This window comes from Salvia hispanica, chromosome 2 (assembly GCF_029641045.1).
Source record: "Salvia hispanica isolate PSC_SH4W2 chromosome 2, Shi_PSC_v1, whole genome shotgun sequence".
Lineage (NCBI taxonomy): Eukaryota > Viridiplantae > Streptophyta > Magnoliopsida > Lamiales > Lamiaceae > Salvia > Salvia hispanica.
This window is the reverse complement of record NC_142693.1, coordinates 35262644-35274762: the sequence shown is the minus strand read 5'-3', so window position 1 is coordinate 35274762 and position 12119 is coordinate 35262644. Positions and strand designations below refer to the sequence as shown.

The 12119-nt window shown below is 34.8% G+C and overlaps 3 protein-coding genes across 4 annotated transcripts; 2 read left to right on the top strand and 1 right to left on the bottom strand.

Moving 5' to 3' along the window:
- Positions 1-372: 372 nt before the first annotated feature.
- On the top strand, positions 373-4600 carry MAG2 (RINT-1 / TIP-1 family). 2 transcript variants are annotated; one of them, XM_048099479.2, is made up of 4 exons: positions 373-779; positions 863-949; positions 1804-1907; positions 2554-4600. In XM_048099479.2, exons 1-4 carry the CDS (start codon positions 473-475, stop codon positions 4435-4437), a joined length of 2382 nt encoding a protein of 793 aa, XP_047955436.2. In that variant the 5' UTR covers positions 373-472; the 3' UTR covers positions 4438-4600. The 2 variants fall into 2 exon arrangements, with proteins under 2 accessions (XP_047955436.2, XP_047955435.2); XM_048099478.2 differs by having other exon boundaries at positions 373-782.
- A 2449-nt stretch (positions 4601-7049) lies between these two features.
- Positions 7050-7715, top strand: LOC125201594 (transcription factor ILI5-like). The gene is made up of 2 exons (XM_048099805.2): positions 7050-7222; positions 7304-7715. The coding sequence occupies exons 1-2, from the start codon at positions 7106-7108 to the stop codon at positions 7457-7459; spliced, it is 273 nt and encodes a 90-aa protein (XP_047955762.1). The 5' UTR covers positions 7050-7105; the 3' UTR covers positions 7460-7715.
- Positions 7716-8981: 1266 nt separating this feature from the next.
- LOC125201633 (ribonucleoside-diphosphate reductase subunit beta) lies at positions 8982-11628 on the bottom strand. The gene is made up of 5 exons (XM_048099821.2): positions 11486-11628; positions 11169-11396; positions 10099-10180; positions 9395-9473; positions 8982-9299 (listed from the first exon to the last, which is right to left on the bottom strand). The coding sequence occupies exons 1-5, from the start codon at positions 11510-11512 to the stop codon at positions 9242-9244; spliced, it is 474 nt and encodes a 157-aa protein (XP_047955778.1). The 5' UTR covers positions 11513-11628; the 3' UTR covers positions 8982-9241.
- Between the last annotated feature and the right edge of the window lie 491 nt (positions 11629-12119).

Here is a 12119-nt window from a genome sequence, read left to right as displayed (position 1 = left end):
ACTAAAAATATATGCTTTTATAGGACAGAGAAGTAGGAAATAAAAAATTTAATGTGTTTAGTCCAAATAAGAAAGGATTCCAAAACACTTCCACTTGACATTAATGCCGTTTACCATGTAAAGTGGTAAATGTGGGCTAATGCCTAATAGTCTCATATCAAATTCGAATCATACGATTTTAAAATTTATGTCTAATTACTAATCAATAAAAAACGTTTATTTTAGATGATAAATTAAATTTTCAGTACCTAATATTAAAACAAGTGCAAGTTAATGAAAATTGATAAAAATCGTAGTGAATTAGCGTTTCAATGCATATTTTGTGGATTAATCGATCTTTAAACGATACGCCCTGCAGAGTTTTATCGAAATGACAATTAAACAATAAACAGGGACCAAAGTGCAATAATGACGACATTCTTTTCATCTTCTTCCGATTCGATTGTCGTTGCAATTCGGATCGTCAAAACGGATGGCCCGATCCAGGGATGATCGACCCACCCGACCCTTACCGCCGCCGGCCTCACTCTCCTCCGACGCTCTCTACTTCCTCAATTCCAAACTAAACTCCATAGAAGCCCTTGATGGAGCCCCGGCTTTGCTGTCCGAGCTCCAAATCCAGTCCGATGCAATTGATCGCACACTTTCCCAACTCAACACCGAGCTCCAATCTCACTTGACCCGCCATTCTTCCTACTCGAATCGGGTCGGATCACTCTTCTCCAACGTGCATGCTCAGTTGGATGATCTCCGCCGCCTCTCCACTCACCCGTCCTCAGGTGGTTGTAGCTTTGGGGATTTTAGGGGTTTCTGAATTCTGAATGCTGTTTGAAAGCTAATTGCTTTTTCCTCGTGTTTATAGATGGGGAATCGAGGAGAGGGATGGGGGAAGAGTTACAAGCATTGGCCAAGGAAGTGGCAAGAGTTGAAACTGTGAGAAATTATGCAGGTTAGCCCCTATTCCAGTTTGCCACTGTATGTAGGGAGCTTTTTTTATGAAATTAAGAACGAATTTATGAGGAAGTATTATGTATTGGGGATCATTTGCTACTTTTGTTTTGATTAGATTAGAATAGTTTGAAGGATTTAGGCAATTTAGAAAACAATTGGAAGAACATACAATGATAACCAAGCTTGTGAGAAAGGTATTTTTATTAATTTGAGTTTTAGTAATTTTATTATGTATAGTTGTTTGCATCTCCAACCTTTGATCTTTGTTTCTACTTGTTTGAGTAAGTGTTGGGAATCTTAGAAGAGCTAAGATCACATTACACGTATATGCACATATAACCTGATCACTATGTTCTGTTAATGAGACTAGCTGATTAATACAGATTTGTAGATCACTTCGAGGTGGAGTTGAGTATTAATCACTGGCTGAATGTTTGCTTAGTCTCACTTCGTCTTGTTCATAATTCTGTATTAGGCCATGGCTTGAATAGTATGATACTGATTCTAGTGCAAGAGTTATGCCACACCCCTTTTTGTTATCTGCATGTTAGTAGAACTTTCTTTTCTTTTTAAAATCCATATTATAAATACACAGCAAGGATGCTGTTGAAACACATGAAAGGTACTGAGTTTTTGTCATTGGCGAAAAAAAGATAGCTGTGTGCTTGTGAAATATTATACTATGATCGGATGTAATTCCATACAGTAGTATGTGTGAGATTGTGCCAGGAAGTCAGAAGCTCCACTATCAAATTATCTAGTAGAAGACAAAATAAACGAAATTAAGGTTTTATTTTCTTGGTCCTGCTTCCTATATGATGCTCTTGTAACCGCTTTCTTTCGTACTTTCAGAGACAGCATTGAAGCTTGATACTTTGGTTGGTGATATTGAAGATGCTGTATCATCCACTATGAATAGAACGTTGCGGAGGCATCCATCAATGAAAGATCTAGAAGTTAGTACTCTCACTGCAACTGTGTGCTACAAGTTTCTGTGAATATTTGAAATACCAAAATCTTATCATATTTTACATTAGATTTGAAATTAACTACTGTATTTGTTTGTGTGATGTTATCTTCTCAGTTTATTTAGAGGGAAATAACTGAATATCATCCTGCAGTGTAGACTATCAATTTATCAAAATGAAGAATTTGTGCATTAATCATAGTATCAAATATCATAGTATCATACTGAGTTATTGGAAATTTTTATCAATTCATCTTTAAACTTCCACCATTTCCACGTTCGTCAAACCATGGTAAACTAGATTGTTTAGCTCATACTGTGTCCTTCCATTTAACAGTTCTTTTTCTTCATTAAGATGTTCATGAATATGGTATCACAATGTATTCACTTTCACAGCATGAGATGTTCAAATTTTTTTTATATTTAGGCTACAGAGTGATGTTGTAAACGTGCATTAGTGTTGCCTTTTTCATTCTTGTCGATTTGTGCATTAGTGAGCAAAAAGATGGTACAATCTGGAGATAAGTATATAATTATATGTTTAAATAAGTAATGATTATTGTGTGGGTAAAGACTGAAAAGAAGTCTACCTAACATAAGGTTTTGTTTTTTTGTTGTTTACCTCTACTTTGTAGGATATGCGCGCAGGTGCTCTAAGGGCTCTTAAATTAACAGAAGATGTTCTCAGCTCAGTCATAAAGACACATCCTCAATGGAATCGGCTAGTTTCAGCAGTTGATCATAGAATTGATAGAGCATTGGCCATTCTAAGGCCCCAGGCTATTGCTGATCATCGAGCCCTTCTTACTTCTCTCGGGTGGCCACCACCGTTAAGTTCATCCAGTTCAAATGCTAAAGGATCATCTAATGCGAAAAATCCACTTTTTACAATGCAAGGAGAATTGAAACTCCAGTACTGTGAGAGTTTTCTCGCATTGTGTGGTCTTCAGGAATTGCAGAGAAAAAGGAAATCTCGCCAACTTGAGGGGCATAATAAGGATGTTGCTCTTCACCAACCCCTTTGGGTTATTGAGGAACTTGTGAATCCTTTGTCTATTGCATCTCAACGCCACTTCTCAAAGTGGATTGAGAAGCCGGATTATATATTTGCACTTGCATATAAGATCACTCGCGACTATGTTGATTCTATGGATGATTTATTGCAACCACTGGTAGATGAAGCTATGCTATCTGGTTACAGTTGTAGAGAAGAATGGATCTCGGCAATGGTATTTTCCCTATCGACCTACCTGGCAAAAGAAATATTTCCCTTGTATATCAATAAGCTTGAAGAAGAGAGTGAACCTGCTATCCAAACACAGGCTAGGGTATCATGGCTACATCTTGTAGACTTGATGATTGCATTTGATAAACGAGTTCAGACTTTGGCAGCAAATTCAGGAATTCTTCTTTCTCTAGAAGAAGAAGACAATATGCAGAAGATGTCTTCATTGGTTGTATTTTGTGATAGACCTGACTGGCTTGAGTTGTGGGCTCAAATTGAGCTTCGTGACACACTTGATAAACTAAACATTGAATTGGAAGATGACAGGAATTGGATAAAGGAAGGTGAAAGTGTAACTCTTCTACCTGGTCAAGAAGAGAGCAAATCTCCTGGGATAGCAAGTGCTGTTTTCCGAAGCCTCTCTTCTGTCATTGACCGTTGTCGATCAGTGCCTAGCTTCTCATTGAGGTCAAGATTTCTCAAATTGGCAGGTGCACCTATAATACACAAGTATTTGGATTGCCTGCGGCAAAGGTGTCAAGAAGCTGAGGGGCTGACTGCGTTGACGGATGACACTGCTCTAATTAAGGTTGCTAAGTCTGTTAATGCTGGGAGCTTTTTTCAATCCACTTTAGAAGATTTCTGTGAGGATGTATTCTTTCTGGAAATGGAAACAAAACAATCTGGGAGCATTGAAACAGCAGGTGATTTGGATGCTACTGATAAAGGTATTTTTCGTGAAGAAATCAAGAAGCTGGAAGAATTCAAAATGGAATGGATTGAGCAGCTGTCCACTGTTGTCTTACGGGGTTTTGATGCACTTTGCCGAGAGTATGTAAAGAACAAAAGACAATGGCAAGAAAAGAGTGATGAAACGTCGACGCTCTCACGATCTTTCATAGAAGCTATGGATTATTTGCAGGGAAAACTGTCTCTCCTGGAAGAAGGGTTGAACAAAACGGATTTTACAAGGCTGTGGAGAAGTTTGGCTGCTGGTATAGATAGATCAATTTTCTATAGCATACTAGTGGGCAATGTGAAGTTTCATGATGGGGGAGTTCAGAGGCTATCTAACGACTTGACGGTTCTGTTTGGCGTTTTTGAATCATGGTGTTTGAGACCTCAAGGCTTCTTTCCCAAGACAAGTAATGGCTTGAAGTTGTTAAAAACAGCGAAGAAAGAGTTAAAGAGTACTTTGATGGTTGATGAAAGATGGTTAAGAGAAAATGGGATTATGCAGTTAACTGTTGGTGAGGTAGAAAAGATTATGAAGAACAGAGTGTTCAGCAGTTGAAAGGTTTGTCCAAATCCACTACTTTTGCAAATACTCTAGTTTTCTTAGCTATATCTTTACTGAATCAAGTTTTCCAGTTGTGGATAGTTAACTAGTTACAAGTTTAAATCCCCATCGATGGATCTTAGTGATGCTATAATTATAAATGTTATTTTGTCCAAAATGTTTATTTGAGCACTTCTTGCATCCCTCCTTATGAAGATATTACTGTGACATGAGGATAATTCATGAGAACAAATTAGCATACGCAAAAATAAATTTAAAACAAATCCGAACATGGGGAAATAGTAAGGGCGTGATCAGGGGCGGGAGAGCCAGCCAACCCTAAACTGTCTAAGGGTCTAATTTTATTTAGGGTCGATCAAAAATGCCATTCGCCCTTGGATTTACAGAAATGTTTCATGTTTTAGGGTTGGATTTTGGTAATGCATATTTAGAGTATTTAATTTCTAATCATATGATTCTGCCAGACAAAATTGTGTTGTTGATATGTCCTCTCTCTTTCACAAGACAAACATCATTGTATCTGCATATTTTACTCTAGTTCCCATGCTCTATTATCATATCTATGCTATCTCAACTTCTATAGTAATGTTCCATCACAAACAAGACAAATTCTATTTTGGATGAAACCCATTTTCACTTATAATGCAATCAACATTTTGCATACATTTGACAACACCACTGACATTCCTTCTCATTTACGCAGCTTGCAGCTTACCATATTTTAAAATTGGATTATTACAGTAACTTTTTTTTTATAAACGTCACCAAAATTGTAGAAAACTAGAAATCAAGAAAACAGGAAAGTCCAAGAAATAATTGAGTGCATTCCCCCTACCTCTACACTTGCATACCGCACATATACAAAGAAAAAATATATATAGTGATTTATCATATATACTATTTTGTCGTATGTGTTTCACTACAGTGATCACAAACATCCAAATGATTGATGATCAAAGCAAATTATTCTATTCATAGGAATCGGTCGGCCCTTGATTGGAAGATAACCAAACTTAAAATAAGCTCTTATAGCATCCCCACCCGTGCTCTTAGCTAAGAGCACGGAAGTGGGCCCGGACCCACTTTTACTCCTTGTCCTTAACTAAGAGCACAACACCCACATCCGTGCTCTTAGCTAAGGACAAGCTCAAAGGTCCCACCATTCCATTATTCAATTTAAATACTCCAATTATTGAAAACATTTCTACATTATAAAAATACATTCAAAAATAAAAATTACATAATTAAAATCTTTAAAAGTAAAAATACATAATTAAAATCCTAGAAAATAAAAAAAATACATAATTAAAATCCTACAAAGATGAGAATATGAGAAAAAAGATGAGAGAATGTAGATGATAAAAAAAAGATGAGAGAATGTGATTTTTTTTGTGTTGAAGTGGAGGTATTTATAGATGAAAATGTGAATTTTGGTGAAAAAAAATTGAAAAATAAATTAAAAGTGGGTAGAAAACGAATATAATTTTTTGGAAAGTGGAATTTTTTTTTTTTTTATTTAAAAACATTTTTTTAAATAAATTTTGAATTTTAAAAATAAAAATAAAAAATCGAATTAGCCGTTGGCCAATCAGACGTTGCCACGTATGGGTGCTCAGCGGCACGGACGTGCTCTTAGCTAAGAGCATGTCCGTGCCGCTGGCACGGACGGACGAGCTGCAGCGGCGGACGGACGACGAGTGCTCAGCGGCACGGACGGACGGACGGTGCTAAGAGCACCGCTGCGGATGCTCTTATAATTTGGTATACAAAACTCAAACTTTAATAACGTATCACTCTCTAGAGAATTATTAATCTAGTAATCAGAGCCAACCTGATCTCCAGAAATTCAGTTCTCAGACAAAAAATTATTCCCAGCAACAGCCTAATACATCATGTTATGAAAATGAGAAACATGGTATCTTTCTGGTGGCAATTAGACATCTCTTCTGCTAAACCCAGATTATCTTATGGTTTTTATTTAATTTAATTTTGACACATCTAGTCAAATTAGTGTGTTTTTGAAGTTACACAAAAAAGGCAATCCAACAACTGATAGGGTTTTTTTACTAGGGTAAATGGATAAATAAATTATGAAAGATGGTCAAGTATGGTCTATCTCACACGTTTTAAAAAATGAATTACAAATCATTAAGTTTGCAATTTTCACAATTATCTCATGTGTCTCATTTCCGGTGAAATACGCAAAGATTTAGAAGCCAATTTTAAACACTTCACTCCTCAAAATAATCGTTCCTAACATAATCGTAACATTTCGTGTAAAAAATCAGCTACCACGTCAATGCTTGAAATGAGATGGATGAGATAATTGCAAAAATTGCTCTTTGAAAGTATGGTACTCGTCAGAATTTGACCATCGTTTGTGATTTATTTTGCAATTTTTCCTTTTTTATAATTGAGGATTTTGGTTGGACGATTTAAAATAATAAATTCATTGTCGTGAAGGGCCTAAAAATGGATGCAATTAATCATTGTGAAAGGGTTAGACAGATGGGGCCCTAGTGGTATTAAATTTTCTGCTGATAGTCTTCTTTTCTAACTAACCAACACTTAACTCGTTTCCTTTTTAAGGAGCTCTTTTTCTCCTTCAAACTTCAACACAAACACTCACTCCCTTACTGAGTATTGCGTGTGAGAAAGAGTGATGTCGAGCCGACGATCTGCAAGAGCTTCGAGATTCACCGAAGACGAGATCAACCACCTCATCTTCAAACTACATGCATCCTTGCAGCATCACTCAAACTCAACATGTAATAAAAAGGTTAGTTGATCAAATTAAACTTTTTTTAACTATAAATATATATGCATGCATGTAGTTTTTTATGATTTGGTGAAATTTCAGAGATCGGCAGCAAAGATTTTGAAAAGGACATGCAATTACATAAAGAAACTGCAGAGGGAGGTGGATGATCTAAGTGATCAACTTTCTCAACGTTTGGCTTCAGGAGATATCAATGCAGCTGATGCAGACATCATTACTAGACTTCTACAGCTTTAATAAGTTTCTATACTATTACAAAACGCGTTTCATCTTTTAAATAAATGTTCATATTTTGACTTGTATTCTTAGTGCTATAGAGTATTTTAATACAAGATCCCGGTGTGTGTGGTGCTATATTTTTCGAGAAGAAAGATTAATGTTGTTGAGGTTTAATGGATGTACTCATGTAATATTTCATGTTGATATACATAGAATAATGATAAACGTACACATTACGCATATATTTTAATCGAATTACTATTTACTCACTAAATTATTCCTATTATAGTATTTTGAACGATGTTATTCAAAATTGTAAGGTTTAAAAAATTTATGATGAATTTACAAGTTTAATTTAGAGATAATTAGTCATATATACAATGAATAAGTATTTTTTTTTTCTAAATCTACACATTTTAATTTAATAAATACTACTAATTTTTTTCCTGAATTAATGGCAGATGGTAAATATGTAAGGCATTAATTCATTTTTAATTAACTAATATTCATCACCGAGTACTTAATGTAAAATAGTAGTTGAAAAGTCCAATCATGTACCATATAATAGTGTAATTTATGTGCATTTATCACTACCCATATTTCTTATCACAATATTAGAAAATTAGTCCAAGGATCCACCAAGCCCTTGAAAAATAGTACTCCTTCCGTCCCATAGTAGATGTCATATTTGAGAGATGACACGAGATTTTAGAAGATGATATTTTGTGTATTAAGTGGTGAGAGAAAATATAATTTTATAATTGATGTGAGAATGAACATTTTCCAAAAGAAGAAATATGACATCTTTTGTGGGAACAAACTAAAAAGGAAAGTGTGACATCTACTATGAGACAGAGGGAATACCCCATAGGAGTATTTAATTTTACTCACTAGAATAAAAACGAAACTAGAAAACAGTGGATTGGAGAATAAATTATGAGAACCAAATTATCTACCTTAAATATGTCGTCGATTGATATGACTCATCGTCATATGATTATCCATCTAAAATTAAATTGTTAGATGTAATCTGACGAACCAAATTGAATTAAAGTCCAAACATTATGAATTTGTACAAATTGATGTCCCTCGTGATTTGAGTATTTGAGCAAATTATGTATACCTAATTAAATAGTGTTTTTTTTATCAAAGCTGGTAGAGAGCAACTGGGTAAGGACATATTGAGGTAGTATTTTATTTCTATTTTCAGTTAAACGTTGAAAATAAGGGAAAAGTTACATTAATGCAGGAATAAAAGATTTAGTTACAACAACGCTTTTTCTGTCTTCACAATTTAATTTCTCTTTTTTTTTTGCTTTCTACTTTATTCAAACAATTAATTCATTAAGTTGCAGGCGGATTGAATGTAGGACAAATGGAGATGAGAGGGCCTCCCTTCTTAAGAGAGTGATAAAATCCACTCAAATCTTCAGCAATAAATATGCAATAATAAGCAATTAATACGTTTATGAATGGTGGTGGAGACCACCCTTATAAGTTATAGTAAATGAATAAACATCACCAAAACAGAAGAAAGATATAAGTCAAGGCATTAACATAGACAGATTTTATGGGATTTTGTATATTCAGAAAATAGTGTAGAATACTTAATCTTGTAGCAGCCTCTACTTAGAGTTACAAGCCTATAAACATAGTGAATTTGTAATCATACACTAACTACATCAAAGTTGCTGAAAATCTAAACTATAAATTAACAGAAACAGCATCGGTTTTGCAGGTAAACAGATGGGCGTTCGTCATTAGCAAGATAAGAATCAGAAAGCCGAGGTTGTGAGATGCTTACTGCTTTTCTTGCTTACCAAAGAGTGGCATCAGTTGTTTCTCCAGCTCAACTAAACTGAATCAGATAGACATGCAATGATGCGAACATCGTTAGTAACAGAAATGATATTCTGCTCCATATCCAAGTAAACACCTCAGTGATTTACTTACATCTCATACTTGCGGAGAGCCTCACTGCGTTTTGCTTTATATAGCTCGCTGTCTTTAGGAATATTGCTTAAGTTATTGCCTGTTAAGCTTAATGTTATTTCAACTATGAATATGTAAAATGATTGAGCGCACATTTTATAAATGATAAAATGCAACTGAGTTATAAGTTACTGGTTGAAATATTTCTTTCTGTTTAATTAACAAACAAAACAGTTAGAACAACAAATTGTACCCTTGCCCGTTTGAAGTGATAAACATAACAATAATTGGAGTTGGATCGTGAACAAACAAAAAACAAAGATGATAGATAACGCATTAAGATATTCAAGTCTACATATACTCCTATTATACAAAGCCAAGTAGATGAAGAGTAAACAAGTCAACAAAATTGGTGGTTATGTATTACTATCACATATCAACTCAGACGAAATGCATTAAGCAGCAGAAGATGTAGGTCCTGACTATTTCACCGATAATTGAAAAGGATGGGAAGTAGTGCACCGGGAGTTTCAAAAAGTTCTAATGCTATTACATAAGAGTACTCATATGATTTTGTCATGCTTTAACTAAGTAAATTCTACTAATATGATATTATAGTGATAATGAGAGAACTACCTAATTGAATGCACTCTACACAAATACACAAATCAATTCATAAATCCAGGACCTGTTTTGATTTTTGGACTTAAAGCAAGTAAAATTACCAGTAAAATGTGGTGAAGAAGGTGCTTTGAATTCAGAATTCTGATCAACGTTTGAGGGAGGTAGTTTAGCAATAATGAGTCCCTGCGTATTAAAAGAAAAGGTGAATTAAGGGTTTATCTTTGTACTTCCAGATGTATTGTTGTTTATAGATTCATACGATTGTATAAGTAAATCTCAGGACAAAAATCAAATGAAAACATAAATTAGGATAAAGAGAGCAGAGATGTACAGAGTTGGCCAATAATCATCTGGAGCAACGTAACCAGCAACTGATGTAAAAATACAAGTTACTTCTTCTATAAGAACGGTACATTGCAACAGTACTCCACTAACATTACCGAATCACTTTGTTATGAAATTTTCCAAACATTTAGCTGGCACTGGTACCCTATGAAGTTAGTCTGCACTAACCAAAACCCTTACTGCGACATACAATACAGCCCAAAGCATAGTCTTTATAAAAAAGATCAGCCAAGAAGAACCAAAGTCCTCTATTGCTTAAATAAGGCCTAACTGTACATGTTCATCCTCAATGTCAAATTTGAAACAAACTGTTTTGGTAGATTCAATAATATTCAGCTAAGCCATGCCATAAAATTCTCCATAAACCGAACTTCAGTTCAGAGCCTTTATTTCTTTTACCTATATATCCTAGAGCAATATCGAAGAGCAGGTGATAACCAAAATAACAAGTCTCGCGCAGTACAAGTAGTAACCAACTCAATAATCTAGAATAAGAAACATAGGAACTTCAATGCAAATCATGGACAAAACACTAAAACCTCTAAAAGATGATAGTAAGACTCATTGATCCACAATGAGGGAACTAACAATGGAACTATAATAGGAGTACAAAGGAATGACTATCTTCTGATTAATTTTATTTGCCTTAATTCTCTTCTAATTTAGCTACTTACTTAACCAAATTATAAATAACCTAGGCAATATCATCTCCCCAATCCCCTCTATTTGATCAGCCATGAAACTCATATCGCATCATTTACAGCATTATACATTTATACTTCCAGCAAGCTGTAAATTTTAAGAACAAATGAAGAAAAAGAAAAACCTGTTTTTCCTTGCGCTTGAGGATTTTGACATGACACTTCTTAATGTAGTGCATCAAATGGTAGCGCGAATGCCTAGCGTACAAGTCGTCTCTGATTTCAGGGTTGGCCGTGAGCCAATCGACGACGTCTTTGGACTTAATCAACTCATCCGTGTCGAGTGATTCCAGCCATGAGTAAACCGGCATCCATTGATCGGTTCGCTGGAATCTATGATCGTACACCTTTTCCTGCTCATGGAGAGATAAATTCAGATAACAAGCTTAGAAAAGGGGCGAGGGAATTGGGGGAAAGTCTGGAGATTTTGTGCTTGGATTACCAGGGATTGAGGATCATTCGCGCTCATCTTGCTGGTGCACAGAAATTGAAATTCGGCGATAGGATGCGGCGGCGATTGGCCGTGGCTGTGAAGACGCTCAACTCCCTATATCACACTCTAGTCAATAATTTTCCCTTATTTGATTATTTTCTTTCCATTAATAATTTTACATGAATTAATTCAGATATTATAATTGTTTAAGCTAAAAAAACGGATAAAATATTTCTATTTTATTTATACTATTAGAATACAAATGTAATAATTCAGGAAATTGTGAGATCTACTTACACAAATAAAAAAGGAAAAAGGTAAATAGTTATTTAAATCACTAAGTTCGGTCAAAATCTAGTTTATTCCATAAAGTTTGAAATTCGCTTATTAAATCACGAAGTTTTAATTTTTCTAGTTTATCACATGGGTCAAATTTTATGTAAAAATCTTTGTTGACATGGATTGATATTTTAAGATGGATTGAGATTTAAATCATGAAAAAGATGTGTGTATAATCCACAGTGTAAGCTTGATTTTAAAGTTGGATTGATATTTTAAGATGAATTTCAATGCGGAGATGCAAAGATTTCACTTAAAATTCGACACATAGGATAAACTAGAAAAATTGAAACTTCGTGATTTA